The sequence below is a fragment of the Microtus oregoni genome, unplaced genomic scaffold, assembly GCF_018167655.1.
Source record: "Microtus oregoni isolate MIOR12 unplaced genomic scaffold, Mior012 000006F_ref0000085, whole genome shotgun sequence".
In the NCBI taxonomy this organism is placed as follows: domain Eukaryota; kingdom Metazoa; phylum Chordata; class Mammalia; order Rodentia; family Cricetidae; genus Microtus; species Microtus oregoni.
Genome location: NW_024543065.1, coordinates 56982205 through 57009143, shown reverse-complemented (window position 1 = coordinate 57009143; position 26939 = coordinate 56982205). Strand labels below are relative to the sequence as shown.

General features: G+C 51.8%; 1 protein-coding gene across 2 annotated transcripts in view; it reads left to right on the top strand.

The window, feature by feature from the left end:
- Ryr1 (ryanodine receptor 1) overlaps positions 1-26939 on the top strand; it is a 127066-nt gene that overhangs the window by 64613 nt on the left and 35514 nt on the right. The window contains exons 58-85 of one of the 2 annotated variants that reach the window (XM_041653297.1): positions 252-367; positions 1036-1103; positions 1190-1311; positions 1851-1900; positions 2301-2361; positions 2575-2813; positions 6744-6825; positions 7272-7402; positions 8592-8924; positions 9084-9324; positions 11513-11600; positions 11733-11825; positions 12408-12422; positions 13696-13866; positions 15127-15186; positions 15734-15871; positions 16216-16328; positions 16492-16588; positions 16987-17093; positions 19194-19245; positions 19374-19445; positions 20667-20766; positions 21049-21128; positions 21220-21296; positions 22221-22294; positions 22950-22967; positions 23941-24021; positions 26840-26928. In XM_041653297.1, the coding sequence (XP_041509231.1) occupies positions 252-367; positions 1036-1103; positions 1190-1311; positions 1851-1900; positions 2301-2361; positions 2575-2813; positions 6744-6825; positions 7272-7402; positions 8592-8924; positions 9084-9324; positions 11513-11600; positions 11733-11825; positions 12408-12422; positions 13696-13866; positions 15127-15186; positions 15734-15871; positions 16216-16328; positions 16492-16588; positions 16987-17093; positions 19194-19245; positions 19374-19445; positions 20667-20766; positions 21049-21128; positions 21220-21296; positions 22221-22294; positions 22950-22967; positions 23941-24021; positions 26840-26928 (2968 nt within the window). The remainder of the gene's footprint in view (positions 1-251; positions 368-1035; positions 1104-1189; positions 1312-1850; positions 1901-2300; positions 2362-2574; positions 2814-6743; positions 6826-7271; positions 7403-8591; positions 8925-9083; positions 9325-11512; positions 11601-11732; positions 11826-12407; positions 12423-13695; positions 13867-15126; positions 15187-15733; positions 15872-16215; positions 16329-16491; positions 16589-16986; positions 17094-19193; positions 19246-19373; positions 19446-20666; positions 20767-21048; positions 21129-21219; positions 21297-22220; positions 22295-22949; positions 22968-23940; positions 24022-26839; positions 26929-26939) is intronic. The other variant, XM_041653298.1, reaches the window with a different exon arrangement.

Sequence of the window (26939 nt, the reverse complement as noted above, 5' to 3'; positions counted from 1 at the left end):
AGGAGGCCCTCCTAGAGGGGCGGAGCCTGGAGAGTGTAGTCAGGCCGAAAGAGACACTAAAGAGAGTGGCCTCTGGGTGGAGACTTGGCTACAAGGGTGAGGCCAAGGAGATGAGAGCTTGGGGAAGCAAGACTCTGAAAACAACCTGAGATGAAGAGGCCGGTAGAGGAAGACCTGGGGGAAAGAAAGCATTCACAGACTGACCACCAGGGTTTATGTCTGAGCTGACCTCTCTCTGCCTCTCCATGCAGAGGCCTTAAGGACATGGAATTGGACACGTCTTCCATTGAGAAGCGATTTGCCTTTGGCTTCCTGCAGCAGCTGTTGCGCTGGATGGACATTTCCCAGGAGTTCATCGCCCATCTGGGTAGGAAGAATTCCCTCCCCACTTTCTACGTCATCCCTAGGGCACCAGGAAGATTCACCTAGGGCACCAGGTCACCGACTTCTCCCCAAAAGTGCTTACTGAGCATCAGTTACTGGCCAGACTCTGCTTTGGATGTGATGGGGATGGACTGATTAGCAGGGAGAAGACAAAGACCTTCTTCATCTGCATCCCTGTTCTGGAGTCAGACAGAATCACACTTAACTAAACTGTGTGTTCCAGGATGACTCTAGTGTCATGAAAGAGGATTTCAAGAACTGGGGGTGGGGGGGTAGTGTGGAACCAGGTGCCATTTAAATAACATATTCAAGGAAGACATGGAGGACACTGGCATCTATGCCAAGATGACAAGGGGTAAAGGGGAGCATTTGGACATCTGGAGGGGACAGTGCTAGGACATGGGATGAGGTGCAGTGGGCTTGGCGGGTAGATGGGAGACAAGAGCTTGTCCTTCGGACAAAGGTGGAGCCACAGGACAGCTCTGAGTAGGGACCTCACCCAGGTGGTCAGAGGCCCTCTGGCTTGACTGTGGCCAGGGCAGGTATGAATGAAAGCAGGAGGGAACTTATCTGCCACTATTTCCTGACTCTGTCCCCGGTGTCCCTTCCTCTGCTTAAACCCACAACGACCCCTTCTTGCCCTTCCCACAGAGGCTGTGGTCAGCAGTGGACGAGTGGAGAAGTCTCCACATGAGCAGGAGATTAAATTCTTTGCCAAGGTGAGAGGCGGACTCAGAAACTGGAGGCACTGTGTTCTGGGAGAGTCCCTGTACCTCTTACCCACCCCATTTCCTTTCCTGTCTAGATTCTGCTCCCTTTGATCAACCAATACTTCACCAACCACTGTCTCTACTTCCTGTCCACACCGGCCAAAGTGCTGGGCAGTGGTGGCCATGCCTCCAACAAGGAGAAGGAAATGATCACCAGGTGAGCTGCCTGTGACCTCTGACCTTACCCAAACTTTTCATTCCTGACCTTGACTCTTAGGGGCTCTGGTGGGTGTTTCCGCCTTGGGATGCTCTAGAGTGACCAACTGTCCAAATTTCCCTGGGACTAAAGTGTCTCCCAAGACTTAAGTGACACAGACTGATCACTATGACAGAGGCAGCCTTGCCTCCATCACCTCGACTGCCCAGTTATTGCTGTGACTTTTCGTCTCTTGCAGTGCTGAGAACTGAACTTTACATAGGCTAAGTAAGCAGCCTATAAGTGAACACACCCCAGCCCCTCACTGGGGGATTCTAGGCAGGGGCTCTACCACTGAGCCACACCCCAGCCCCTCACTGGGGGATTCTAGGCCATCACTCTCTCCAAATGAGCCACTCCTGCAGTCCTTGTCTGTGGCTTCCAAGCTGGGTTCTCTCTTTTGGCTCCTGTCTCCTCTGGTCATCTCACCACCATCTTTCATCTAGTTGGTTTCCTCACTCCCTCTTCCCCTGTCCTTCTGCTCCTTTCTCTTTCTTCAGCCTCTTCTGTAAGCTTGCTGCTCTTGTCCGCCACCGAGTCTCCCTCTTTGGTAAGTAGCCCTGCGTCTGAGCCTTTCTGCCAGGTCTCCCTTGCTTCCTCTGTCACCAAGTCCACCTGGAAGAAAGAACTCCAGCTTCAGCCTCCTTCTTATGTTTATTGTTTTCTCTGAACCTGGACTGGGTCATCCTGGAGGTGGGCAAGTTAATCATGCAGGCCACTGTCCTACACAGGGACAGCCCTGAGAGGACAGAGCTAGAAGGAAGAGGGAGGAAGGGTAGGAGGGCAGTCAGGGCCAGGGGTGGGAAGGACACCCGGGGGACTGTGGAGCCTAGGTGGGGTAGCTATGAACCTAGCCAGGAAGTGGAGTCAGAGAGGAGGGGGTTGTGATGGATGTGAGGACGTGCTGGCTTGGGGCCCCTCCTTCAGCCTGGCCCGTGTTCCATTCCCAGGGACGGATGCCCCAGCTGTGGTCAACTGTCTTCACATATTGGCACGTTCTCTGGACGCCAGGTATGGCTTGGGGGCGCTCATACACACTTGAATCATGTCCCCAAACCCAGTTCTCCTATACTCTCTGAAACCCAACCTAGGTGACATTGTGAGACTTCGTCTCAGAAAAGGAAGAGGAATGGGAGGAGGGGGGAGGAGAAAGGAGGAAAGGAGGGGAAGGGAGGAGAGGGAGGCCTCCGTTTCTGCCTCTGCAGCTCTGCACACCCCTCCTAGAACGGTGATGAAGTCAGGCCCCGAGATTGTGAAGGCTGGGCTCCGCTCCTTCTTTGAGAGTGCCTCCGAGGACATTGAGAAGATGGTGGAGAACCTGCGGCTAGGCAAGGTGTCCCAGGCGCGCACCCAAGTGAAGGGCGTGGGCCAGAACCTCACCTACACCACGGTGGCCCTGCTGCCCGTCCTCACCACCCTCTTCCAGCACATCGCCCAACACCAGTTCGGAGACGATGTCATCCGTAAGGACTCCTGAGACCGAGGGCAAGGGCAGGGGTGGGGCGTCTGCTTGATCAGCACTGCCTGGCCTGAGGCGTGCGGTGGTCACTAGGTGTTAGAGCGTATGCTTTCTTCCATAGCCAAAGCACAGAGTTCATAAAGTGTGCAGAGCAGAAGGCATTCACTGAATGTGAGTTCAAAAGCCACAGCGGTGGTGCTGTAAACAATCTCAGCACTCAAGACACTGAAGCAGGGGGATGACTGCAAGTTTGAGGCTAGCCTGAGCTATATATAGGGAGTTCTAGGCCAGCCTGGGCTAAAGCAAAAAGAAAACAAGGGCTGAAGACATGTAACTCAATAGTGGATTACTGGGCTGGTACTGAGCGGTGAAGAGCTGGGAATAAGACTCAGTGATAGCTCTCCTAAACTGCACAATGAAAGGCTAAAAGCGTGGCTAAGTGGTAGAGCCCCTGCCTAGAATCCCCCAGTGAGGGGCTGGGAGTGTGGCTCAGTGGTAGAGCCCCTGCCTAGAATCCCCCAGTGAGGGGCTGGGAGTGTGGCTCAGTGGTAGAGCCCCTGCCAAGAATCCCCCAGTGAGGGGCTGGGGTGTGACTCAGTGGTAGAGTCCCTGCCTAGAATCCCCCAGTGAGGGGCTGGGGTGTGGCTCAGTGGTGGAGCCCCTGCCTAGCAAGCACAGAGGGCTGGGTTCCACCTCCAGCACCGCACATACACTTGCACCAGAGACCCAATGACCCTTAATCACTGTAACTCAAAGAAGCTAGAAGTTTCTTTCTCTTGAATATAGCAGTCGCCAAAGTAGATCATAAAGTCCTAAGAGCAGAAGTTCAAGTTCCCTCCGTCTCATTGCTCTGCCTTCTCTAAAGCACTGTCTTTCCCTCATGGTGCACTATGCCTCACTGGCGTCCTCCCAGGCAGAGGAAGAGGCAGCAGGGAGTTGCTGCAGCCCTGTGATGAACCGTCTAGAAGGGCCCCTTAGTCGGGGTTTCTCCCTGTGACGGCCTAGCTAAAAGAAACAATTCAGATGGAGGACAGATCTGTTGGACTCACACTCTCAAAGTTTCAGTAATTGGTCACTTGGCTCCCTTCACTGGTGGCATCATGGTGGCAGGAACACGTAGCAAGCTGCTGACCTCATGGGAACCGGGGAGAGACACTGAGATAAAGAGGCAGAGAAAAGGCATACCCTCCAAAGGCCTGTCTGCAAGGATCTACTTCCTTCAGTGTGGCCCCACCTTCCACTTTCCACCGTCTCTGTCCAGTTATGAATCCACCAGCAGCATGAGATCAGAGCCCTTATGGCCCAATCAGATCTCAGACTTCCATGTCTGCACAGCACTGCCTTGATTCTGCAACATGTGAGCCTTTGAGGGAAACACTTTACATTCAAACCAGAGTAGGTGCTACTGCTTCTGGGGTGGGAGGCGTGTGTAAGGGTGAGGCCTGCAGGAATTGTAGGCTGTAGGCTATAGTACAGCTGTGCCTGAACTCACTTTCTATTTGAAATTAGAATCTTTACTAGTTTGGGGTGGGTTTTTTTTTTTTTTAAATTTATTTCTTTATTGTGTGGTAGAATCATGCCAACATTAGTGGAGGACACAGGACAATAAATCTGAGGGAATTGGTTCCCTTCCTCCACCACATAGGTTCTGGGATCAAACTCAGGTTGTCAGGCTTGGTGGAAGATACATTTGCTTGCTGAACCATCCTGATGGCCTTCAGTTTTGTTTCTGTTGTTGTTGTTTGTTTGTTTGTGGGGTTTTTTTGTGTGTGGTTGCTGGTTTGGGTTTTATTTTGGTTTTTCAAGACAGGGTTTCAGTGTGTAGCTCTGGCTGTTCTGGAACTTGCTCTGTATACCAGGCTGGCTTCGAACTTGCAAAGATCCTCCTGTCTCTGCTTCCCAAGTCCTGGTCCTGGGATTAAAGGCCTGTATCACCATGCCCAGCCCAGGCCTTCGTCTTTGATCCTGCTGCCTCCACCTCCCAAGTGCTGAGATTACGGGCATGCACCATGGAACTCAGCTGTCCTTAAGTTTTAAAAATTCATACTCCCAAAGTTGGGGAGATGACCCAGTTGGAAAAGCTGTTTAAGCACGAGGACCTGGGTTTGGATCCCTGTATCCTTGTAGAAACCACATGCAGTGGCATGTGCCTGCAGTCTCAGTGCTGGGAGGACAGGCAAGGACATCCCTGAGGCTCACTCGCTGGCCAGCTCCACTAGCAGAATATGTGAACTCCAGGGTCAGTGAGAGGCCTTTCCTCAGAAACCAAGGTGAGCTGGGCCTGTGATCTCAATACTTGGGAGGCAGAGGCAGGTGGATCTCTGTGAGTTCAAGACCAGCCTTATCTATGTAGTGAGTTCTAGATCAGTCAGGGCTCCATAGTGAGTTCCAATCCAGCTAAAGTTACATAGTGAGATCCTGTCCTTAAAAATTTAAATTATGGGCTGGAGAGATGGCTTAGGAGTTAAGAGCACTGACTGCTCCTCCAGAGGTCCTGAGTTCAATTTCCAACAACCACATGGTGGCTCACAACTATCTATAGTGAGATCTTGTGCCCTCTTTTGTCATAAAGATATATATGCTGATAGAGCATTTATACATTAAATAAATCTTAAAAAATAAAACACACAGATAGCTTTGAATAAATATTTTTTAAAAATTAAATTGTAAAGAAAGAAATTGAGCAGTTGACTGCTTTTGACCTCTGGGCTCCATGTGCACACACACCAGAACACATACACATACCATGCACACACAGGAGAAATGCAGATGTTCTGAAGTCACTCTATTGTATTCAGCTTTCTCTCAGTCGTCTTTTCTCAATTTTGACCTCCCCTGACCTCCTTTTGTCTCACGCATTTGTATAGTTAGTGTTCTTACTTTGGCCCTCTGGGAGGTGGGATCACACCCAACGTCACACGCTCCTGTGTGTGCTTTGTCCTGGAGGAAGTACTGACATGTTCATCTAAGAGGTCAAGGAAAAACAGACAACTACCCTTTAGTAAGCACCTCCTGTGTCCTCTTTCCTTCCTTCCTTCCTTCCTTCCCTTCCCTTCCCTTCCCTTCCCCTTCCTTCCTTCCCTTTCCTTTCCCTTCCCTTCCTTTCTTCCTTTCTTCCTTCCTTCCTTCCTTCCTTCCCTTCCCTTCCCTTCCCCTTCCTTCCTTCCCTTCCCTTTCCTTTCCCCTTCCTTCCTTCCTTCCTTCCTTCCTTCCTTCCTTCCTTCCTTTCCCCCCAAGAAAGAGTTTCTCTGTGTAGCCCTGGCTGTCCTGGAACTCACTCTGTAGACCAGGCTGGCCTTGAACTCACAGAGATCCACCTGCCTGTGCCTCCCAAGTGCTGGGATTAAAGTCGTGCACCACCACTGTCATCTTGTGTCCTCTTTTCTAAGTGCTTTTTAAGAATTAATCCAGGGTTGGAGAGATGGCTCAGAGGTTAAGAACACTGGCTGCTCTCCAGTGTGTGGTGACTCACGACAATCTGTAATGAGGTCTGGTGCCCTATTCTGTCATGCAGGCATACATGCAGACAGAGCACTGTGTGCATAATAAACATCTAGATAGATAGATAGATAGATAGATAGATAGATAGATATTAATCCATTTGAGGACTGGGTGTAGTTTAGTAGCAGAGCACTTGCCTAGAGTGTGTGAGGTTCCAAGTTCTATCCCTAAGAGCACAAATTAAAAATAAATAAACTCATTTGATCTCAAACTATCCAATGTGGAAGGTACTATATTGATCCCACTTCACAGATGGGGAACCTGAGGCTAAAAGAGACTTGGTCTTGGCTGAATCACAAAGCATAAATGCCGGGGGGCGGGCTCTATGGCTTCATCTCTTACCCACCGGCCGTGTGGTGACAGAGAAGTGGTAGGTAGTGGGCTGCCATGGTGGGCACAGCCCAGACCCTCCCTCTTCCTCCCCTCCCTTCAGTGGATGACGTGCAAGTGTCTTGCTACCGAACGCTGTGCAGTATTTACTCTCTGGGCACCACCAGGAACCCCTACGTGGAAAAGTAAGGACATTGGGACATACTCTGGGGCTATGGTGGAAGGGAGGGGACCTGTGAAGTGGAGTTGGGATGCAAAGTTGTAGATGTTTAATCTTGGCCCTGCCACTGTACCAGGATAGCTGGAGTTCACCCCAGTACCCACAAGAGGGCGCGTAGTAGAAAGGCCAGACGTAAAAGCAGAGGCTGTGGGATCTGGGAGAGTGTGGAAATCAGACAGACACTAGCTAAGTGTGCTTGAGTCTCTGGGGAGTAAGCTTGACCTGGTAGGAGTTGCAGAGAAACGGGGCGGCAGCATGCTGGGGACATTTCAGTTTGCATACAAGTCTTTGCAAGGCGCGCAGCGAAGGGTGCACACAAGAGGACCAGGAGGGGCGCTTCTGTGCAGGAAGGGACTCCACTCAGAACTCCGCGGAGGGACTCACGGAAGCTAACTGCGGCCCTTCTTCCAGGCTGCAGCCAGCCCTTGGGGAATGCCTGGCCCGCCTGGCCGCAGCCATGCCAGTGGCATTTCTGGAGCCTCAGCTGAATGAATATAACGCCTGCTCCGTTTACACCACCAAGTCTCCTCGAGAGCGGGCCAGTGAGTTGTGTGGGCTGGGGCTGCTTTCAACATCACAGAGCCGCTGAGAATTCTCCTGGGTAGAAGTGCTGCACGCCCTTGCCATGCTCTAGGGGACCATCCCAAGCCCCTGCATTGGGAGAATTGTGGGGTCAGAGTGAAACTGGGAGCTGTGAGGTTCTTTACGGAGTTGGTACTATGAAGCCTGGGGATGCGAGTACTTTCCAGCGTCCTTGAGGCTTGAGTGAGAGAGTTTTTCATTCAGTGTCTGTGGAGTGCCACTTAGGGACAAGATTCAGAAGTAACTAGACCAGCCACAGGCAAACATCCCGTCTTCACAGCCCCGGGGTTAGAGCCAGGTGTGGGTCTCAGAAAATGTCCTTTGGTCACGCTATCTCCCCAAACCCAGCCAGCTGTGGTGGCGGGAGCTTGTATCCCCAGCCCCTGGAAGGGAAAGGGCAGGAGGGTCAGAAGTTCAAGGTCATCTTCACTCCTTAGTGAAAATTGAGGCCAGCCTGCGCCGCCTGAGACTCAGTTCCTCCCTCCCCCCCACTCCCAACTATCTATTTCCAGCTCAGGGAAGGGAACAGGGAAACTGAGTTCCAAGGGACAAAATGGAGTATAGAAACATGGAACTGGCTCAAGCTGGCTGTGACAGCACAAGCCCCTCCTCTCTGCAGGCTGAGTTTCAGGCCAGCATGGGCTACTTCACTGTGTCTTATCTCAGAAAGGGTGGGGGGGGGGGATCAGGGTCGGAAAGTGCTTTTAGGGTTCAAGGCCTGCCCGAGACCATGTCTGGATAAAACAATTGGGATTCTTGCTTCAGAAGTTCAGTGAGGAAGTTCCATGTCATTTTAGCCAAGGTGGCACATGCCCTTACTTGCAGCACTCGGGAGGCAGAGGCAGGTGGCCCCCTGTGAGTTCAAGGCAGCCTGGTCTACAGAGTGAGACAAGTCCCACGTCAGGACTGCATGTTTGGATTGGGGCCAAATTTTGCACATGAGTGTGACTTTAGGGGTGAATCAGATTTGGGGGCCACTGGGTTTCAGTGGAAGGGTTGTGAAAGGAACCTGGGTTGGCAGGTTAGATGGAAGGACGGGGTGTTGGGGACTCTTCTAGGTACAAGGTGATTCATTTGTGGCAGGTGGGCTGCAGAGCCGGTTGTAGAGCAGTGACAGTTGGCATACCCTAACCTGTCCCTGCACCCCAGTCCTGGGGCTCCCCAACAGTGTGGAGGAGATGTGTCCTGACATCCCAGTGCTAGAGCGGCTCATGGCAGAAATCGGGGGGCTGGCCGAGTCCGGGGCGCGCTACACGGAGATGCCACACGTGATCGAGATTACACTGCCCATGCTGTGCAGCTACCTGCCCCGCTGGTGGGAGCGAGGACCCGAGGCACCCCCACCAGCCCTGCCTGCAGGGGCTCCGCCACCCTGCACAGCCGTCACCTCCGACCACCTCAATTCCCTACTGGGGAACATCCTTCGCATTATCGTCAACAACCTGGGCATAGACGAGGCCTCATGGATGAAGCGGTTGGCTGGTGCGTCTGCAGGGCAGTGTCCGGAGGTTGGGGGGGGGGGGAGCAGTGTGTTGGTGCCCCTGGAATAGGGGGTTCTGGGAGGGGATGGGCTGGGAATGAGGGTCAGGGGCTATGTTGGAGGCCAGAGGTCAGGAGTGAAAGACACCCACCCTCCCGCAGTGTTCGCCCAGCCCATTGTGAGTCGCGCCAGGCCTGAGCTCCTGCGCTCCCATTTCATCCCCACCATTGGGCGATTGCGCAAGCGTGCAGGGAAGGTGGTGGCTGAGGAGGAGCAGCTGCGCCTGGAGGCCAAGGCAGAAGCTGAGGAGGGCGAGCTCCTGGTGCGGGATGAGTTCTCCGTGCTCTGCCGGGACCTGTATGCCCTCTACCCTCTGCTCATCCGCTATGTGGACAACAACAGGTCAGCAAAGCCCTGGCCAGACTCAGGCTTCCTTAACCCCCGTGGGCTCTTCCAACCCCACTCAGCCCTGTCCAGCCCTTTCCCCTCCCTATCCCCTCTGAGCTGGGGAGATGGCTGAGTGGGTGAAGTGGTAGGTCCTGAGTTCGAACCCCAGAACCCATGTAAAGCGGACGCAGCAGCTCACATCTGCTATCCCTGTACTCCTATGGTGAGATGGGAGGTGGAGATGGGACAGTGTCTGGAAACTGCAGCCCACCTAGCCTGGAGCCCTGTGGAGACAACAAAGAGACTGTGTCTCAAACAAGGTAGCAAGGACAACACCATATGCACAGTGGCAAGTGCCTGCATGCACACACACACACACACACACACACACACACACACACACACACTTTCAACCTTCCTGGGTTTGTCTCCTCTGCTCCCTTACCACATGAGGGTTAGAGCATGCACTACAGGGAGACTTATTACAGCCCACCTCCAGCACCGTGTCTACCTGTGTGTAGAACTAAGCTCCTAGCTTGTAGTGAAGCCCAATGGTCAGGCTTTCCTCCACAGAGAGAAAAGAGGAGCCTAGATGGCATCTGGTTAGCCTAATAGTCCCCCCAAGAACATAGGTCTTTAAGAAGAAGATGCACAGGGCTGGAGAGATGGCTCAGCAGTTAAGAGCACTGGCTGTTCTTCCAGAGGTCCTGAGTTCAATTCCCAGCAACCATATGGTTGGGATATGATATGATTTGATGCCCTCTTCTGGCACAAAGGCATACATGCAGATAGAACCTCATATACCTAAAATAAATAAATAAATTTAAAAAAAAGAAAAAGATGCATGCTAACTAATATCTTCCTAAAACCAAAAGTACTAGCTACATAGCTTGAACTCCAAAATCCCTCTGGATTGAAAAAGACTGTAAGGTTGCCTTGGGCTCTATGATTGATTAGCTATGTCTGCCAGGGGACGGAATGGGAAGTAGTGGTGTGCATTCTGTGCAAGTGCCATTGCAGATCTGGACCTCCTTGGACTGCGATTCATTACTACCAAATCAGCATGCGGTCTTTGTTGTTGCTGCTGTCTTGCTGTTTGTTGTTTTGAGATCAAGTCTCTCTGTGTAGTTAGAATGAGAACATTCTAGACTGGTAAACGCAGAGAAATGTCCTGCCTCAGCCTTCGAAGTTCAGCCATAAGTTTTGTGAGCAAAATTATGCTGATATCTGTTAACTCATCCTGGACTAGAAACCTTCAGACTTAGACACAAAATTGTATTGAATAGAAACTTCCTTTTCTCCCAGCTTGGCTTTATTTGTTGTGGGGTTTTTCGTTGTTGTTGTTTTTGTTTTCCTTCTTGTCTAAGCAGAAAGGGAGGAGGGCAGGCACTCACCCCAGAACACTCTGCTGGTACCATCTCCTTATCATCTGACCCCGCTCTCCTCTCCCTCTGCCACGTTTTTTATCTTTAGGCATAGAAAAGAATTGGGCTATTGGGATGACCTTCTGGTTAACGTAGGGAAGAGAGGGTACTGAGCAGAGTACAGATCTACTGACTAAGGGAATTGTGACAGCTGTCACACAGCCCAGCCAGCGGTGCTGGCTGCACAGCACCAGTGCACCATGCTTCTTCCTTTTGTTTTGCTTGCAGCGGGTTCTCTCCCTATTGTCCAGTCTGGCTTGGAACATGCCATTTACCCTGGGCTGACCTCAGACTGATGGCTCAGCCTCCTGGAGCTGGGGGTACGGGTGTGCTGCCATGCCCGTCCCTACAAGGCCTCTTTATCCTTCCCCTGATGCTGGACATAGAGCTTTTTCACTATACACACAGTAATATAGGACTTGTTTAAAAAAAAAAAACAGCAGAAGACACTTTCATCCTCCCATCCACAGCATCAGTTATCTTCAGTTCATAGTGGTTAGAAAGGTAAATAGAAAATTCTATACTGGGTACAGTGGTATGCCTCAAGTAGCTGAGGCAGGAGAATTGCTGTGAGTTCCAAGTCCTCCTGGGCTAAATTAAATTTTTTTTTAAGGGCTGAAATTTTAATTTTTCACTGAATTGACCAGATTTCCTTACCCCCCCCCCCCATACACACACACTGAACATTCTTGGTTCCCATGAGGTTCTCTGAGTCTCTCTGGGTGACCCTCTCCCCTGGGGACACCTGCACACCTTACCTGTTCCTTCCTGGACCCCAGGGCACATTGGCTGACAGAGCCCAATCCCAATGCAGAGGAGCTGTTCAGGATGGTGGGCGAAATCTTCATCTACTGGTCCAAGTCCCATGTGAGTCCCTATCCCTGTGTGAACCCCCACCCACACAAGTCCCTGCCCCCACCACTCTCCTTTTCCTGAGTCCCGAAGTGGGTGCCTCCTCCCTGTCTCTGGGCCTGAGCCCCACACTGCTTCCCCCACCAGAACTTTAAGCGAGAGGAACAGAACTTTGTGGTCCAGAATGAGATCAACAACATGTCCTTTCTGACGGCCGACAATAAGAGCAAAATGGCCAAGGTGAGTGTTTAGCCAATTTGTGGATGTGGGGGTGGGGGCACCCCAGGACTACCTCTTTGGCCCCTCCTAAACCAGCAGTCTCCGGTCATTTCCCCTTTAGCTCTCAGGGCACCCTTCTTCCCCATGTCCGTCCCTCTTCAAGTTCCTTCCCTCCTCGCTTTTTCTATGACCCCCCCATCTCCCCATCTTCCCGATTTCTTTCCTCCCTCCTCTTCCTCTACCTCCCTCCCCCTCCCCTCTTCCTTCCCTTCCCCATCTTCTTACCCAACTCCCTCCTATTTCCTCACTTCCTCCCCCTCCTCTCCCCCACCCCATTACTTTCCGTTTCTCTTATCTCCCATTTTTTCCTCCTCTCCCCATCACTCCATACCCTCCCTTTCTTCTCTCTTTTCACAGCTGCCCTCTTTGGGGGGGGGGTCTCAAAAAACAGCACCCCTCTAAGTCCAGGTCTGGAAATGCTCAACTAAAGGCTGGGTGGGTGGGGCAGAGGAGCCAGGGTCTGGCTAACTTGGAGTTGGGTCTGGGGGGCTCTGTCTGGCTGGGGTAACCCTTCTTGTCTCTGTCTGCAACCTGTTGAAGCAGGCGGGAGACGTACAGGTCAGCGCCACATCTGGAACCTTCTGCATGGCTTTTGGCTAATACCTTTCCCCACCCAGAGCCCCCCCCCTCTCCCTCCCCCTCGTCCCTGTTCCCACCCTTCGTCCTTAGCTCCTGGAACCTTCTGCATGGCTTTACCTTTGGCTAATACCTTTCCCTACCCAGAGCCCCACCCTCTCACCCCCCCCCCCCCCCGCACCGTCCCTGTCCCCACCCTTTGTCCTTAGCTCCTGGCCCTCATCCTTCATCTTTGTCTTCTTCCTCCCCACCACCCACTCCTTTTCCCACTCTCGGCTTTGACAAGTGTTGATGAGTTGTTGAATTATTTCTTTTCTGGTTTTTGGTGGATTTTCTTTTCTTTTTTCTTTTTTGGTTTTATTACCAAAAAAAAAAAAATCAACATGCATTGTGGGCTGAGTTCCGGGGGGTGGAGTGTGGCCCATGCATGGTTGGGGCAGCCCTGGCTGTGCACAGGTGTATGTGTGGGGCTCTGGAATCCAGCGGACGTGGGTAGAGCCCTCTGATGCAGTGAGCTGCGTGACTCTTGCCAAATGTCACCTTTTTGAGCCTCTGACGGCACCCAGCCCCTGGGCCCAGGCCCGGGCCTCTTTAAAGACTCAGAAATGCTGCATGTGAGGACTTGGGCAGTGCCTGGCACTAGAACCATGCTCGGCATCGCCATGGATGGGGCTCTGGCCGCAGTTTGCCCCGGGGATTTCTTGTCGGCATGACGGGAGTGGTCTTGGCCAGGGAGGGGTCTGCACCTAAGACGCCAGGACATGACTGTGGGACTCTGTGTTCCGTGTTTTGGCCTCCAGATCTTTCTAGATCTCTCTTGCATCGTCTGTCCCCCTGTGTCCTCGTCTCCCCCTTTCTTCCAGTTTATCTTGTCTCTTGGTGCCCTTTGTGGGCCCACATCTTTGTTTTGTTCTTGGAAACATGGTTTGGGGGTGTGAAGAGTGGACTGGAACGCGGAAGACAGCACAGGACTCAGGAATTTTCTGAGAGAGGCTCACTAAATCTTGGAAATTTGCAGGGACATAGAAGGGTTCTAGTGAGATGTTGGGGTGTAGGCTCTGGATGGGGTGGAGAGGGCTGTGGCCCAAGGTGAGTAAGATCGGGGTGGGAAGAGTGGACATAGACATATACTCTGATGTTAGGGAGGGTGGCTTGCCAGACAGGTTAGGAGCTACATTGTGTAAAATGGCTGTAGGTTGGGGCTGGGGCAGTGGGGTGGGGACTTGAACAAGCACTGAGCCCTGTGTCCCCACAGTCAGGTGGCTCAGACCAGGAACGCACCAAGAAGAAGCGTCGGGGGGACCGGTACTCAGTGCAGACATCTCTGATTGTGGCCACGCTCAAGAAAATGCTGCCAATCGGACTAAACATGTGTGCTCCCACCGACCAGGACCTCATTGTGCTGGCCAAGGCCCGCTATGCCCTGGTGCTTGTCCACCCCACCCTGCCCCTAGGACCCTAGTGAATGCTAGAATCTAAGGGAGGCTCTCAGAATCCTACCATAGGATCCCCCAAAGCCCTGTAGGACCCCAAATGCTTACCAAACCCTCTAGGGTTCTCTGAGCTTTGTCCCAGGATGCTGAGGACTGCACCCCAGAAACCTAAGGATTTGGACACATTTTAACCCTCAAATGCAACCAGAGAACCTTAGGACTCCACAACAGCCTCTCCCCAACAGCTGTGTTATAACCACTGAGACCCTGATGATCCCCCAAGACACCTGGAGTCTCTGAACTCTTCATCAAGACCCCCCTCAAGTCTCCTGAGACTCACTGACCGCCTTATAACTGAATGCCCCATATACCCTCATGGCTGAAGGTCTGGGTCCCTCTGGAACCCTCAGGCTCACCTCCTTTTGTCTTCAGACACCCAGTGAACCTTTGTGGTTCAAAGAACTGCCTCCCAGAATCCTAATGTCCCCTTCCCCACAACCACCACTCCCAACCTCTGAGGTCCCGAAAGGTCCTAAGGATCAACTAATCCAGGCCCTAGGACTTCTTAATCCAGCTGGGACCCCCAAAACCTCCACAGGACCTACTTCTCCCATACATAGAATGGCAAGATGGTACCTCTTTTCAACCTCAGTACCCGTAAGAAGCCCTCCAAAATTTTGCCCCAAGACCCCTCTTAAGCACTGGACAGTTTCCTACCCCGCTAAGGCCCGGAGGGTACTTGATCTGTTATATTGCAACGACCCCTTTCCTGGGACTCCAAAGGCCACTCCTCAACCTTAGCCTCCTAGGACCCTAATTTTGAGCCGTGAGGTCCCTCTTGACCCATCTAACTTTCCTTTTGGCCCTGTGTAGCCAGACATTTAATCGACCTTCCCAACTTCCTATACCCTCTGCTGATCTTGCCAGTTACCCTCATAGCCCCCCGTTACCTCCCCTGATCCTCCAAATTCCCCATCCTACTCAGCTCCTGAGAAGTCCCTCTTTGGGCTGCTTGCGTTTTGACGGTGTCCCCTGTCACCTCCCCCCACAAGGTTCACTAATCCCTCTGTGCCTTCAAGGTGAGCCTGTGACTCTCCCTAGACGCCTGCCCGCCCACAGCCCACAGTTATGTTCTTCTCGTTTCCCCAGGTCGTACCCATCAAGCCCTGGGTGTCAGGTGTAGGAGGGGGAGGGCTGTGGTCATGGGGGAGGGGGAGGACTCCAGAGTGACCCAGTGGGCCTTATCTTCCCAGAAAGACACAGACGAGGAGGTGCGTGAATTCCTTCAAAACAACCTCAACCTTCAGGGAAAGGTAAGTGCTTTGTGTGTGTGTGTGTTTCTGTGTGTGTGAAGCACCAGGCGTGGAATGGGTGACCTTTTTTTAAAATTTATTTTTTATTTTTTTTTAAATATTTATTTATTTATTATGTATACAATATTCTGTCTGTGTGTACGCCTGCTGGCCAGAAGAGGGCACCAGACCTCATTACAGATGGTTGTGAGCCACCATATGGTTGCTGGGAGTTGAACTCAGGACCTTTGGAAGAGCAGGCAATGCTCTTAACCTCTGAGCCATCTCTCCAGCTAAAATTTATTTTTAAATTAAAGTTATGTATTTAGTGTGTGTGTTGGCAAGCTTGTGGAAGTCAGAGAGCAACTTGCAGGAATTAATTCTCTCCTTCTACAGCGTGGGTCCCAGGCATTGAACTCAGATCTTCAGGCTTGGCAGCAAGGGCTCTGACCCATTAATCCCCTTGCCAGTTCTGAAGAAGGACCTTGGTTCTCATGCAGCCACCTAAGCTTGGTAGTAGGAAGGGGCCAGGTAGGTGCCTTCACGCAGGCGTCCTTATTCCCCTTAGGTCGAAGGCTCCCCATCTCTTCGCTGGCAGATGGCACTGTACCGCGGTGTCCCAGGTCGCGAGGAAGATGCCGATGACCCCGAGAAAATTGTGCGCCGAGTCCAGGAGGTGTCTGCTGTGCTCTACCACCTGGACCAGGTGGGTGCCACTTGTGGCTGTGGGCAGAGCCTGGTCTTGCGTCTGTGGGCGGGGCCTGATAGTGATGGGTGGGACTAGGGATGGAGCCTTGTGTGTAAGGAGCGGTGTGTGAATCTGTGGAAAGAGCATATTGCATCTAGGGACAAGTGTGCCAAAGCACTGGGGCTAGAGTGAGGTCTCCCCAAGATGCCTTGGGTCTGTTGGCGGAAGAGCCCGCGTGTTCCTTTGACCCTGTTCCGCTCTGCATGTGGACTTACACACGCATGGGCAGCTCCACTCAGAGTTGGGTGGGACTCGGGCCAGTACCAGGATCTGAGGACATGACATAACGTTCCACTATCCAGACGGAGCATCCTTACAAGTCCAAGAAGGCGGTGTGGCATAAACTTTTGTCCAAGCAGCGCCGGAGGGCAGTGGTTGCCTGTTTCCGGATGACGCCCCTGTACAACCTGCCCACGTAAGGCCTCCGGGGAGGAGGAGAGCGCCAGGAACTTAAAGGAAGGAAAGCGAATTGGGAGTGGGGAGGATGGAGGGCCAATAGGGTCAAGTCTTAGGACTGAGGGCGGCAGCTGCGAGGGTGCTCGGGAGACACAGTGGCCTAGACACCTTTGCCCTTGCAGGCACCGAGCATGTAACATGTTCCTGGAGAGCTACAAGGCCTCCTGGATCCTGACGGAAGACCACAGTTTCGAGGACCGCATGATAGATGATCTATCAGTGAGCCGGGGACTGCCTGGGGATGTGGAGCAGGGCTGGGTGGGGCTAGGGGATCCTCCACACAGAAATGGGACCCCTGGGAGCTGGAGAGATGGGTCAGAAGTTAAAAGCACTGGTTGTTCTTCCAGAGGACCCAGGTTCAATTCCCAGCACACACACATGGCAGTCCGCACCTGTCTGTAACTCCAGTTCCAGGGGAATCTGACACCCTCACACAGACATACATGCAGGCAAAATGCCAATGCACATAAAATAAAAGAAAAATTAAAAAGAAAAGAAATGGGGACCCCTTAGGCTTGATTTGGGAAAAGAAAAAATTTTAGTCCAGCAAGGCTATGAGGGGAGACTAAAGGGGACCCCGAAAGCACTATCCTCCAGCCCTCACCCCATCCCTCCAGAAAGCTGGAGAGCAGGAGGAAGAGGAGGAAGAGGTGGAAGAGAAGAAGCCAGACCCCCTCCACCAGCTGGTTCTGCATTTCAGCCGCACTGCTCTGACTGAAAAGAGGTGAGGGTTCTTCCCTGTCCCCCAAACATCCCAAAGATCCCTAGAGAGAGAGAAAAGGAAAAAGAAAAAGAAAATATAGCTGACCTATTTTAAAAAATTATATAGATTTATTCATTGTGTGTGCATATATGTACAAAGTGCTCATGTGTCCTCTCCTTCAGCCATGTGTGGGTCCAGGTAATGAAACTTAACCGTCCTTGGCAGCTCCTTTGCCCTCTGAACGGTCTTCCTAGCCCCTGATCATCGACCTTTTAGCATCACATTGTATACAGTACAGCTACTGTATACTGTTGCAGGAGTGTCACATTATATACAGTACAGCTACTGTATACTGTCGCTTAGGTGTCACATTGTATACAGTAAACAGTTACTGTATATTGTCGCAGGGGCTGAACACTTCACAAGAGCATCTTGTCTGAGGGCTCACAGAAGATACTACCTAGGTTTGTTAGAAGAAAATTTCTTGCCAGGCAGTGGTGCTGCACACCTTTAATCCCAGCACTTGGGAGGCAGAGGCAGGTGGGTCTCTGTGAGTTGGAGGCCAGCCTGGTCTGCAGAGAGAGAGAGTTCCAGGACAGCCAAGGATACACAGAGAAAACCCTGTTTCAAAAATCCACACATAAGCCGGGCGGTGGTGGCACACACCTTTAATCCCAGCACTCGGGAGGCAGAGGCAGACGAATCTCTGTGAGTTCAAAGCCAGCCTGGTCTACAAGAGCTAGCTCCAGGACAGGCTCCAAAGCTACAGAGAAACCCTGTCTCGAAAAACCAAAAGATAAAAAAATAAAAAAAATCCACACATAGACCAAATTAAAAATGAATAATAGATCACCATCTATGAAGTGCTCGTTACAGCTGACTCAGTACTGGTCACTGAACTTGCACACTGGCTCACGTTCTTTGGTTTGTTTGGTTTGGTTTGGGTTTTTTTTTTTTTTTTTGAGACAGGTTTTCTCTGTGTGGCCCTACCTGTCCTGGAATTCACTCTGTAGACCAGACTGGCCTCGAACTCAGAGATCCACCTGCCTCTGCCCCATGAGTGCTGGGATTAAAGGCGGGCACCACCACTGCCCAGCTTGGTTTTGTTCTTTTTGAGACGGTCTCTCTATGAATCTCAGGATGATCTTGCTTCAGCCTCCTGAGTACTAGGATTGCAAGCTTGGGATACATCTGAATATTGTTTAAAAAAATATATTTTCTTTCTAGTTTTGGTGGATTTCAGTCCATCATGGCTGGGAAGGCATGGCAGTGGGAGTGTGCAGCCGAGACTGTTCACATCGTGACCACGTGCCAGACAGGAAAGGCGAGCCTTCCCTTTCCACACCCCTAGCAAGGCATTTAACCTTTTTCTCCTTGGTAATCCTATGTACATAGTTCATGGGTCAAGATTTTGACATCCACCTATCATAGCCGGAAGGGACACGGGGAAGCCGAATGCCTTGTTTCCCATCTGTGGGAAACTTGTGGCTCTAGAGTTAGTCTGTGTAGGCCAAATCCTAGTGCAAGCCATGCAACCTTATCCAATCAAGATCTTTTGTGACTCAGTTTCCATATCTATAAAATGGGGCTGGTAATATACCTACCTACCCGATAGAACCACAGCAAAGACACGGAGAACACCTGCCAGCCTTCTAAAATAACAGCAATGAAATGGGCAGCTTCAAGCTGGGCACGGCACTACCTCTGTGTAATCCCAGCCCTTGGAAAAATGAGATGAAAGCGTTGAAGACCAGGGGATGTAGCTCAGCTGGGAGATTTGTCCCCAGCACCACAGCAGCCAGGCATGGGCGTGCACACCTGGGATCCCAGCACTCAGAGGACATCTTGAGTTTAAGCCCAACCTGGGCTACACTAGACCTTACCTCAAGAAAAGGAAAGGAGGAGGCAGAGGCAGGCAGAGCTCTGTGAGTTCAAGGCCAGCCTGGACTACAGGACAGCTAGGAAACCCTGTCTCGGAAAACAAAACAAGGAAGGAAGGAAGGAAGGAAGGAAGGAAGGAAGGAAGGAAGGAGAGAGAGAGAGAAAGAAAGAAAGAAAGAAAGAAAGAAAGAAAAGAAGAAAGTGGGGAGGTGTCACCACTTGGTCTCCCTCCTTCCTCAGCAAACTGGACGAGGATTACCTGTACATGGCGTATGCTGACATCATGGCCAAGGTGAGTCCTGCCTCTGCTCTGCAGTGTTGCCTTCTCCCCAGCTGCAGTGCCCCGCCCACTGAAGGGACAAGTGGGGGACAGGACACTCACTTGGCCCACTCTCACCACCAACCAATGCTGCTCCCCAGAGTTGCCACCTGGAGGAGGGCGGGGAAAATGGCAAAGAAGGTGAAGAGGAGGGATCGGAAGTGTCCTTCGAGGTAGGTGGGAAGCGGGGTCCCGGAAGAAAGGTGGGGAATTCTTGACTCCCATTCATTGAGGATGTGAGCAGAAAGCTATCCCTGGGTACCTGGTAGCCACAGAGTTAGCCCTCAAGGGTTAAGGACACAGGAAGCAAACATGAATAATACAAGCTATTCACTGTGGTGTAGGGAGGCATGGGTGGAGGGTGGGGCCAACTCAGGGTGTGGGTGGGTACAGCAGCCCAGAAACAGTGTTTGGCCCAGCCTGGTGGGAGAGTATCTCGATAGAAGTATCTCAGAGAAGACAGTGGCTAAGCAGGGTAAGAGTACAATACAGGAGCCAGCTGCGGTGTCAGACCCCTGTAATCCAGCATTCAGGAGGATGAGTCAGGAGAATCATGAGTTTGAAGCCTGCCTAGGGGGCACCATGACCTTTGAGAAAGATATTTAGGGCTGGAGAGATGGCTCAGTGGGTAAGAGCACTTGCTACTGCTCTTCAAGAGGGCCCTGAGTTCAGTTCCTAACACACAATTTACAAACTTCTGTAATCCCAGTTCCGGGGGATCTTATGCCCTCTTCTGGTCTCTGTGGGTACTGCATAATTACATATATAGATCCTCAGGTGTGTGTGCATGCACACGTACACGTGCACACACACACAACCACAGAAAATAAATATCTTTTTAAAAATATATTTGAAAACTGAAATACATAAGCTAGCCATAGTGATTCATGGTTGTAATATCAGCACTTGGAAGACCGAGGCAGGAGGATGGCCAGAAGTTCCAGGCCAGCACTGTAAGACCTTTATCAGAACCAAATCTGTAGTTGGATCTGAAGCAAGGTGTAGCAGGGGGTAATTGAGAGGCTGTCATGACCGCTAAGTGGTGTTTGATGTCTGAGGCAGCTTTGGGACACGGATGCTCTAGTGACTGAGCCATGGGCTCTGACAACACTTCCACAGCAAAAGGAATGCCAGTCTTGCCTTAGAGAGTGATGCACAGGAGCGTGGGGCTTTTCTGCATGCACGTTCACAGACTCCAGGCACTGACCTGCCTGAGGTCCCTAGACCTGAGCCAGGTACAGGAGACAAGCAGGGTGTAAGACCCTGGGGGGGATGGAGGGATCTCACTATCGTAGAGTGGCAGATGTGACTAGGGAGACAGACGGAGGAGGGTGAGGCCCCGGGGACCCTGGCTAGGCTGCTGACCACTGACACCTGCTCCCCCAACACCCCAGGAGAAGGAGATGGAGAAGCAGAGGCTTCTGTACCAGCAGTCACGGCTGCACAACCGGGGTGCCGCTGAGATGGTGTTGCAGATGATCAGTGCCTGCAAAGGTGCCGTCTGCCTCCCCGCATCCCAGGCACTCCCCTCCTCCCCTATGAGCACACGTCCACCTCATCGCCCTCGGTGCACCCATCCCTGCTTACCCTGCCGGCTCCCTGCGTGCCTCCGACCTGCATACACACTCCGCTCTTGCAAATTCCTTTTGCATGCCTGCCTTTCAGTCTCCCTTCTGCCCGCCCCCCCCCCCCCCAATCTGTGCTCACACTCCGTCTCCTCCCTTCACATCCCTGTGATGGCTGCTTTTTATTCTGCCTTATCTCCACTACCTCCAGGAGAGACAGGCGCCATGGTGTCTTCCACCCTGAAACTGGGCATCTCCATCCTCAATGGGGGGAATGCCGAAGTGCAACAGGTAACTAGAGTGGGTGAGCAGGTGCGGGTGGGTGTTCCCAAGTGGCTCCCAGTTCTCCCGCACACCCATCTCCTTCCTGCTTCCTCTGCAGAAAATGCTGGATTATCTGAAGGACAAGAAGGAAGTGGGCTTCTTCCAGAGTATCCAGGCGCTGATGCAGACCTGCAGGTGGGACCCTGCCTAACTTCCAGCTCTGCTTTCCTGGGTGGCTGTGTCCTCCTTCCCTGGGCTATTCCTGTTCTGCTTATAGTGTTCCGGGCCAGGGAAAGCGACCGGCACAGAGGAGTGTGAATTCTAGAGTTGACTAGAAGAGTTAGCGGAAGGCCAAATGTCACAAGTTGTAAGGATGAGTTACAGGTTGGTGCTATACCTTGGTGGCAGAGTGACTGCCTAGGCTGTGGAAGGCCTGGCAGTCTCTCCAGCATGGAAGGAAGGATAGAAGGTGTGATGTGTGCCCGGGACCCCAGCACTCAGAAAGCAGAGGCAGGAGGATTACAGAGAGTGTAAGGATAGCCCGAGCTATCTCAAAAACGGGAGGGGGAGGAGAGTAGTAATATCGGCTCACACGCAGAACCGGGAGGCTGTTGGCAACTCAAAGGAGGGCGCAGCAGGGTGCTCAGGCACTCTTGGATAACTAGATTGTGCGGCTTTTGTCATCTGTCTTTCCTCCCTTCATGCCCTCGGCTGATGTTTTCCTACCCCTCTGTAGGTTTTGTTAGTTGGTGTTTTCCATTTCTTCATGATTTCAGCTTGCGTACTGGACCTGCCTCTCTTCACAGGGACACGGTGGAGGAAGCTTAGGGTAGAGGGTGGGCTGGGGGCACAGACGGAGGGTAGGAGCCAGTGGGGTTCAGGCAGAGGGTGAGAAGATTGTTCAGAAGGTAGACAGGGTGAGGGGTGGGATGGAGGATCTGCGGAAGGCTAGGGGTGGGGCCGGGACATAGCTTCCCTCTGCTCTTGGGTTCTGTTTGCCCTCTAGTCCGTTCCTTCTGGTCCTGCATGGCTCTTCAGCCACAGTGGGAACTGTCAGGCCATTGACAAGACAGACGGACAGACACCAGACCCTCATCACCTCAATCACTCTTTCCCCAGTGTCCTGGACCTCAATGCCTTTGAGAGGCAGAACAAGGCAGAGGGGCTGGGCATGGTGAACGAGGATGGAACTGGTGAGACCTTCTTCTGGGTCCTCCTCTCCCTGGAACATCACCTTCCTCAGGATCCCCTCTCCATCCACTGCCATTGCCCAGCCCACAGCCTTGGTCCTCCAAGACATCCCCCTTCCCAAGAGTTCCCCCGGGTTCCCCCAGGGTTGTGATCCCCAGTCCTGAGGACCCTCCTCCATCCCTCCAGGGTCTCCCTTCCCATGGGATCCACCCTGGGTGTCATTCTGTCTGGTGTTACCTCTCCCATCACCTCGTGGACCTGCCCTCCACGTGCCCCAAGTCTCACTCTGGTTGCTGTTCATTAATGCCCCTAATCCGTTTAATCAAGTCTTCTCTTTGCTGTGTTTTGACGTGTCTAACTTTCCATCCTGACCTCTGCCTCCTGCCTCTCTTGGGTTCTCGTTCTCTCTCTCTCTCTCTCTCTCTCTCTCTCTCATTCATGTCCCTCTCTCCCTCTCTCCTTCCCCTCGCTTTCTCCTTACTCCTCTTCCTTGCTAACCCACTCCCTCCTATCTCCTTATGGCCATCTCTTTCTCTCCATGCTCGTATCTCTGTGTGTCGGTGTCTTTGTCCCCAACTGTGTCACTGTACTTCTGTCGTCTCTGTCTCTTTTACCTCTTTTCTCCCGCTTCTCCTCCCATCCTGTTGGCTGTCCCAGTCATCAATCGCCAAAACGGTAATTCCCCAGCCATCCATTGCTGTGCTGCGCCCACCCTTCCCCTTCTAACCCCCATGCCCCCTGGGGCTGAGGATCTGGGATACTCAGGGTCAGGGTGGTGGACTCTCCAGTGAATCCTGTGGAGAAGGTTGAGATTCCCCAAGTTCATTATGAACAAATCTTTTATCTAACATAAGCCTCATTTTCCCCATATATAGCATATAAGTTAGAAGAGAATCAAAGTCCCTTTTCAGCTGGATATTTTGGGGCATCCTGACCCAGATTCCCAGTCCAGGGCGGGACAAGCCCTCCCCCATACCCAACCCCACCCTCTCTGCGCTGTGCGTCCCAAACCCAGACGGTGGTCAGTGTTTGCAGAGGCAACCACTCTGGTGCCGCGCGTGCCCTGTGCGCCTGCTCTGATTGGCCCATTCCCAACCCCCATTCCCTAGTTCTTATAGCCCACATGATTGGTTTCTTTCAGATGACTATTCTGATTGGACCATGCTGATCCACCTCCCTCTGCTTCTCTTGGGTTGGCTGCTTTTGAGGCTTTGGGGCCAGTTGATTGGCTTTCAATCCCAGTCTCCCCCAGCCCAGTCCTCCCCTGCTTAGAGCCTTGTGTGCAAATGACCCCAACCCCTATAATCCATTAACCCCTGCAGCCTGGAGTGGGGTCCAGGGTTATACCAGCTGCTCAATGTCTGCTGGGTCACTCCTAGATGTCACACACGTGGTGACATTGGAGGGACACTGATGTAGAAAGACACTTGCGGCCCCAGCTTCTGACCCAGGGCTCCTCGGGCCTCCATCTACGATCTCACTGGTCTCTTGGGTGCTGGTGGCCTTCAGAGTGTCTTTGAAGTAGTGGCTGCACCTCCCAGCACCCCATCGTGCATGTGTGTGCAGTGTGCATGGGTTGTGTGCATGTGTGTGCTGTGTCTTGGCGCATCTGACTCTTCCTGGGCTCTGCCCCTTTCCTCCCACCCAGGAGAGAAGGTCATGGCAGATGATGACTTCACACAGGACTTGTTCCGCTTCCTGCAGCTGCTCTGCGAGGGACACAACAATGGTGAGGAGGACAGGGCGGAGAGGACACCGAGACATGGGGTCTTCCGAAAGCTGCCTGAGCTGATCTCTGACCCCCTTCTCCCCTCGCCCGTGATGAGCTCCCTAGCCATGCTGGCCCTGTCCAGCCTCAGTCTCTCTACCTTCCTCTGCTCTCAGAAGTGCAGTGTGTGAGCGTCAGGGGTTCAAGGTCACCTTAGTTACGTGGCTAGCCTGAGCTACAGGACTAAGAAACAAACAACAGTAAGAAAAACAAACAACAGTAAGAAATTTGTCTTGAGTTCGGAAACTTCCAGAATCAAACCACTTAGCTTCACTTTCGCTTCCTCTAGCCAGTCCAGCTCCCCACAGGCAATCTGCCGGAATCCAGTTTGGCCAGAAGTCAATTTACCCAAATGGGCAATTCGTCACATTCCGTTTTCCCAAGGGCATTTGGCAGCCCTCACCGAGGGCTGGATTCCAGTACTCAGCGTCCACAGACGGCCTCATTGCTTAGTGTTTAAAAATGAGTCTGTCTGATTTATTCACTTGTGTATCACAGAAAACGTTCCCCCAGAAGATATCCAGGTTCCTCCTTAACAGAAGCAGGAGTTCTCACAAGCTCTGCCCTTCACTGTGCCAATTTAAGAAGATCCAGGGTGACAAAGCCCATTAATTAAACACGGTGCTGATGAAAAAATAGAACTCCATGTGGTTCTGACAGCTTATGCTAAAGGAACAGTTAAGCTGGGCATGGTGACAAAGGCCTGTGATCTCAGGGCTCAGGCCACCTGGCAGGAGGCCGAGGAATTCAGAGCTGCCTCGGCTGCACAGTGAGACTATCTCCAAAACCAGACAAAGAGCAGCCTGAACAACCTTCCCACAAGGCCATTTCCCGTTACACATGTGCGTCACAGTCATGTGTACAATGGTCACAAGGCATAGGAAACTTTAGGCTATGCAGAGGGTGTGTCTGTCTGTCTGTCTGTCTGTGTATGTGGATCTATGTGACTGTCTGTATGTGTGTGGCTGTGTGATGTGTGTGACTGTGTCTGTGGTACATCAGGTGTCTTCCTCTTGTCACTCTCGCCTTGCAGTCTTTAAACAGGGTTTCTCACTGAAGAAGAAGCATCCCACCCCCACACCTTTATCATGTAGACTGACTGGCCAGGAAGCACTTGGGATCTGCCAGTCTTTTCAACTACATACTAAATTCAAGACTAGCCTGGGCTACATGAGAGCCTGTCCCAAAACATCATAAATAAATAAATGAACAAATGCCAAATACAACAAAAGAGGAAGAACAAGAAGAAACAAATGGAGGACTTAATCTCCATTTTCCCAGTAAATATTTGTTCAGAAAACTTCAATTAAAAAAACAAATGGAGCCGGGCGGTGGTGGCGCACGCCTGTAATCCCAGCACTCGGGAGGCAGAGGCAGGTGGATCTCTGTGAGTTCGAGACCAGCCTGGTCTACAAGAGCTAGTTCCAGGACAGGCTCCAAAACCACAGAGAAACCTTGTCTCGAAAAAACCAAAAAAAAAAAAAAAAAAATGGAACCTGGGCATGGTGACGCAAAAATTTAATGCCAACACTTGGGAGGCGGAAGCAGGCGAATTTCTGAGTCTCAGGCCAGCCTGGTCTACAGAGTGAGTTCCAGGCAGCCAGGGCTACACAAAGAAATTTTGTCTCAAAAAAGAAAAAAAATAGGTGAAAATACTTAAAGTTGGGTGTGATGCTTACACAGTTTTAACTCTGGTGCTTGGGAGTCTGAGGTAAGAGAATTTGAGTCTAGCCTAGGGTACCTCTTTAAACCCTGTCTCATGGAAACAAAAAGAGAGGGACTGGTTAGTGGGCTCAGTGTATAAAGGGGCTTGCTGCCAAGCTTGATGACCCGAGTTGCTTCTTGGGACCCATGTGGTAGAAGGAAAGAGTTGACTTCTGACCTCATTAGCATCTAGCAGTTCAAGTCTCCCCCCTTACCCTCAGCAATAAACTGACAAACAAATTAGACAGGGTTTCACTCTGCAGCCTTAAGTGGCCAGAACTGGCCCTGTACATTAGGTTAGCTTCAAACTTGTAGCGATCCACCTGCCTCTGTCTCCCCAGCGTTGGGATTAATGGCAGGGACCATCATGCTCATTGTCAAATAAATGGAAAATATTTTAATGTGTACGGGTATCTTGCCTACAAATATGTGCACCACATGCATGCAGTGTGTGAGGAGACCAGAAGAGGGCGCCAGATCATCTGGGACTGGAGTTACAGATGTTGTGAGCCACTATGTGGATGCTGGAAAATGAAGCAAGGTCCTCTGGAAGAGCAGCCTATGCTCTTTTTTTTTTTTTTTTTTTTTTTTTTTTTTTTTTTTTTTTTTTGGTTTTTCAAGACAGGGTTTCTCTGTGGCTTTGGAGCCTGTCCTGGAACTAGCTCTGTAGACCAGGCTGGTCTCGAACTCACAGAGATCAGCCTGCCTCTGCCTCCCGAGTGCTGGGATTAAAGGCGTGCGCCACCATCGCCCGGAGCAGCCTATGCTCTTAACCACAGAACCATCTCTCCACGCCCATACATTAAGTTTGAAAAACTGACTAAAAAATGAAGAAAGGAGAAGGGGGAGGCTGAATCCCTAGCTGCATTTGCTGCATGGAGGCCCTCAACAATGTCTTTAGATAAATATATAAATGACACCCCATTCCTGTGGGACGCACATACTTCAGACTTAGCAAGCCGATTATACAACTTGAGGCACCCAGTAGGCATGAACGTATCGTAAATGAATAGACGCCATTAGTCTCCCCAAAGGCAAGGCACTCACTGAATGAGTGGATGTTTCCTTTCCTTAGATTTCCAGAACTACCTACGGACACAGACCGGGAATACAACCACCATCAACATCATCATCTGTACAGTGGACTATCTCCTGCGGCTGCAGGTGAGGGAGGG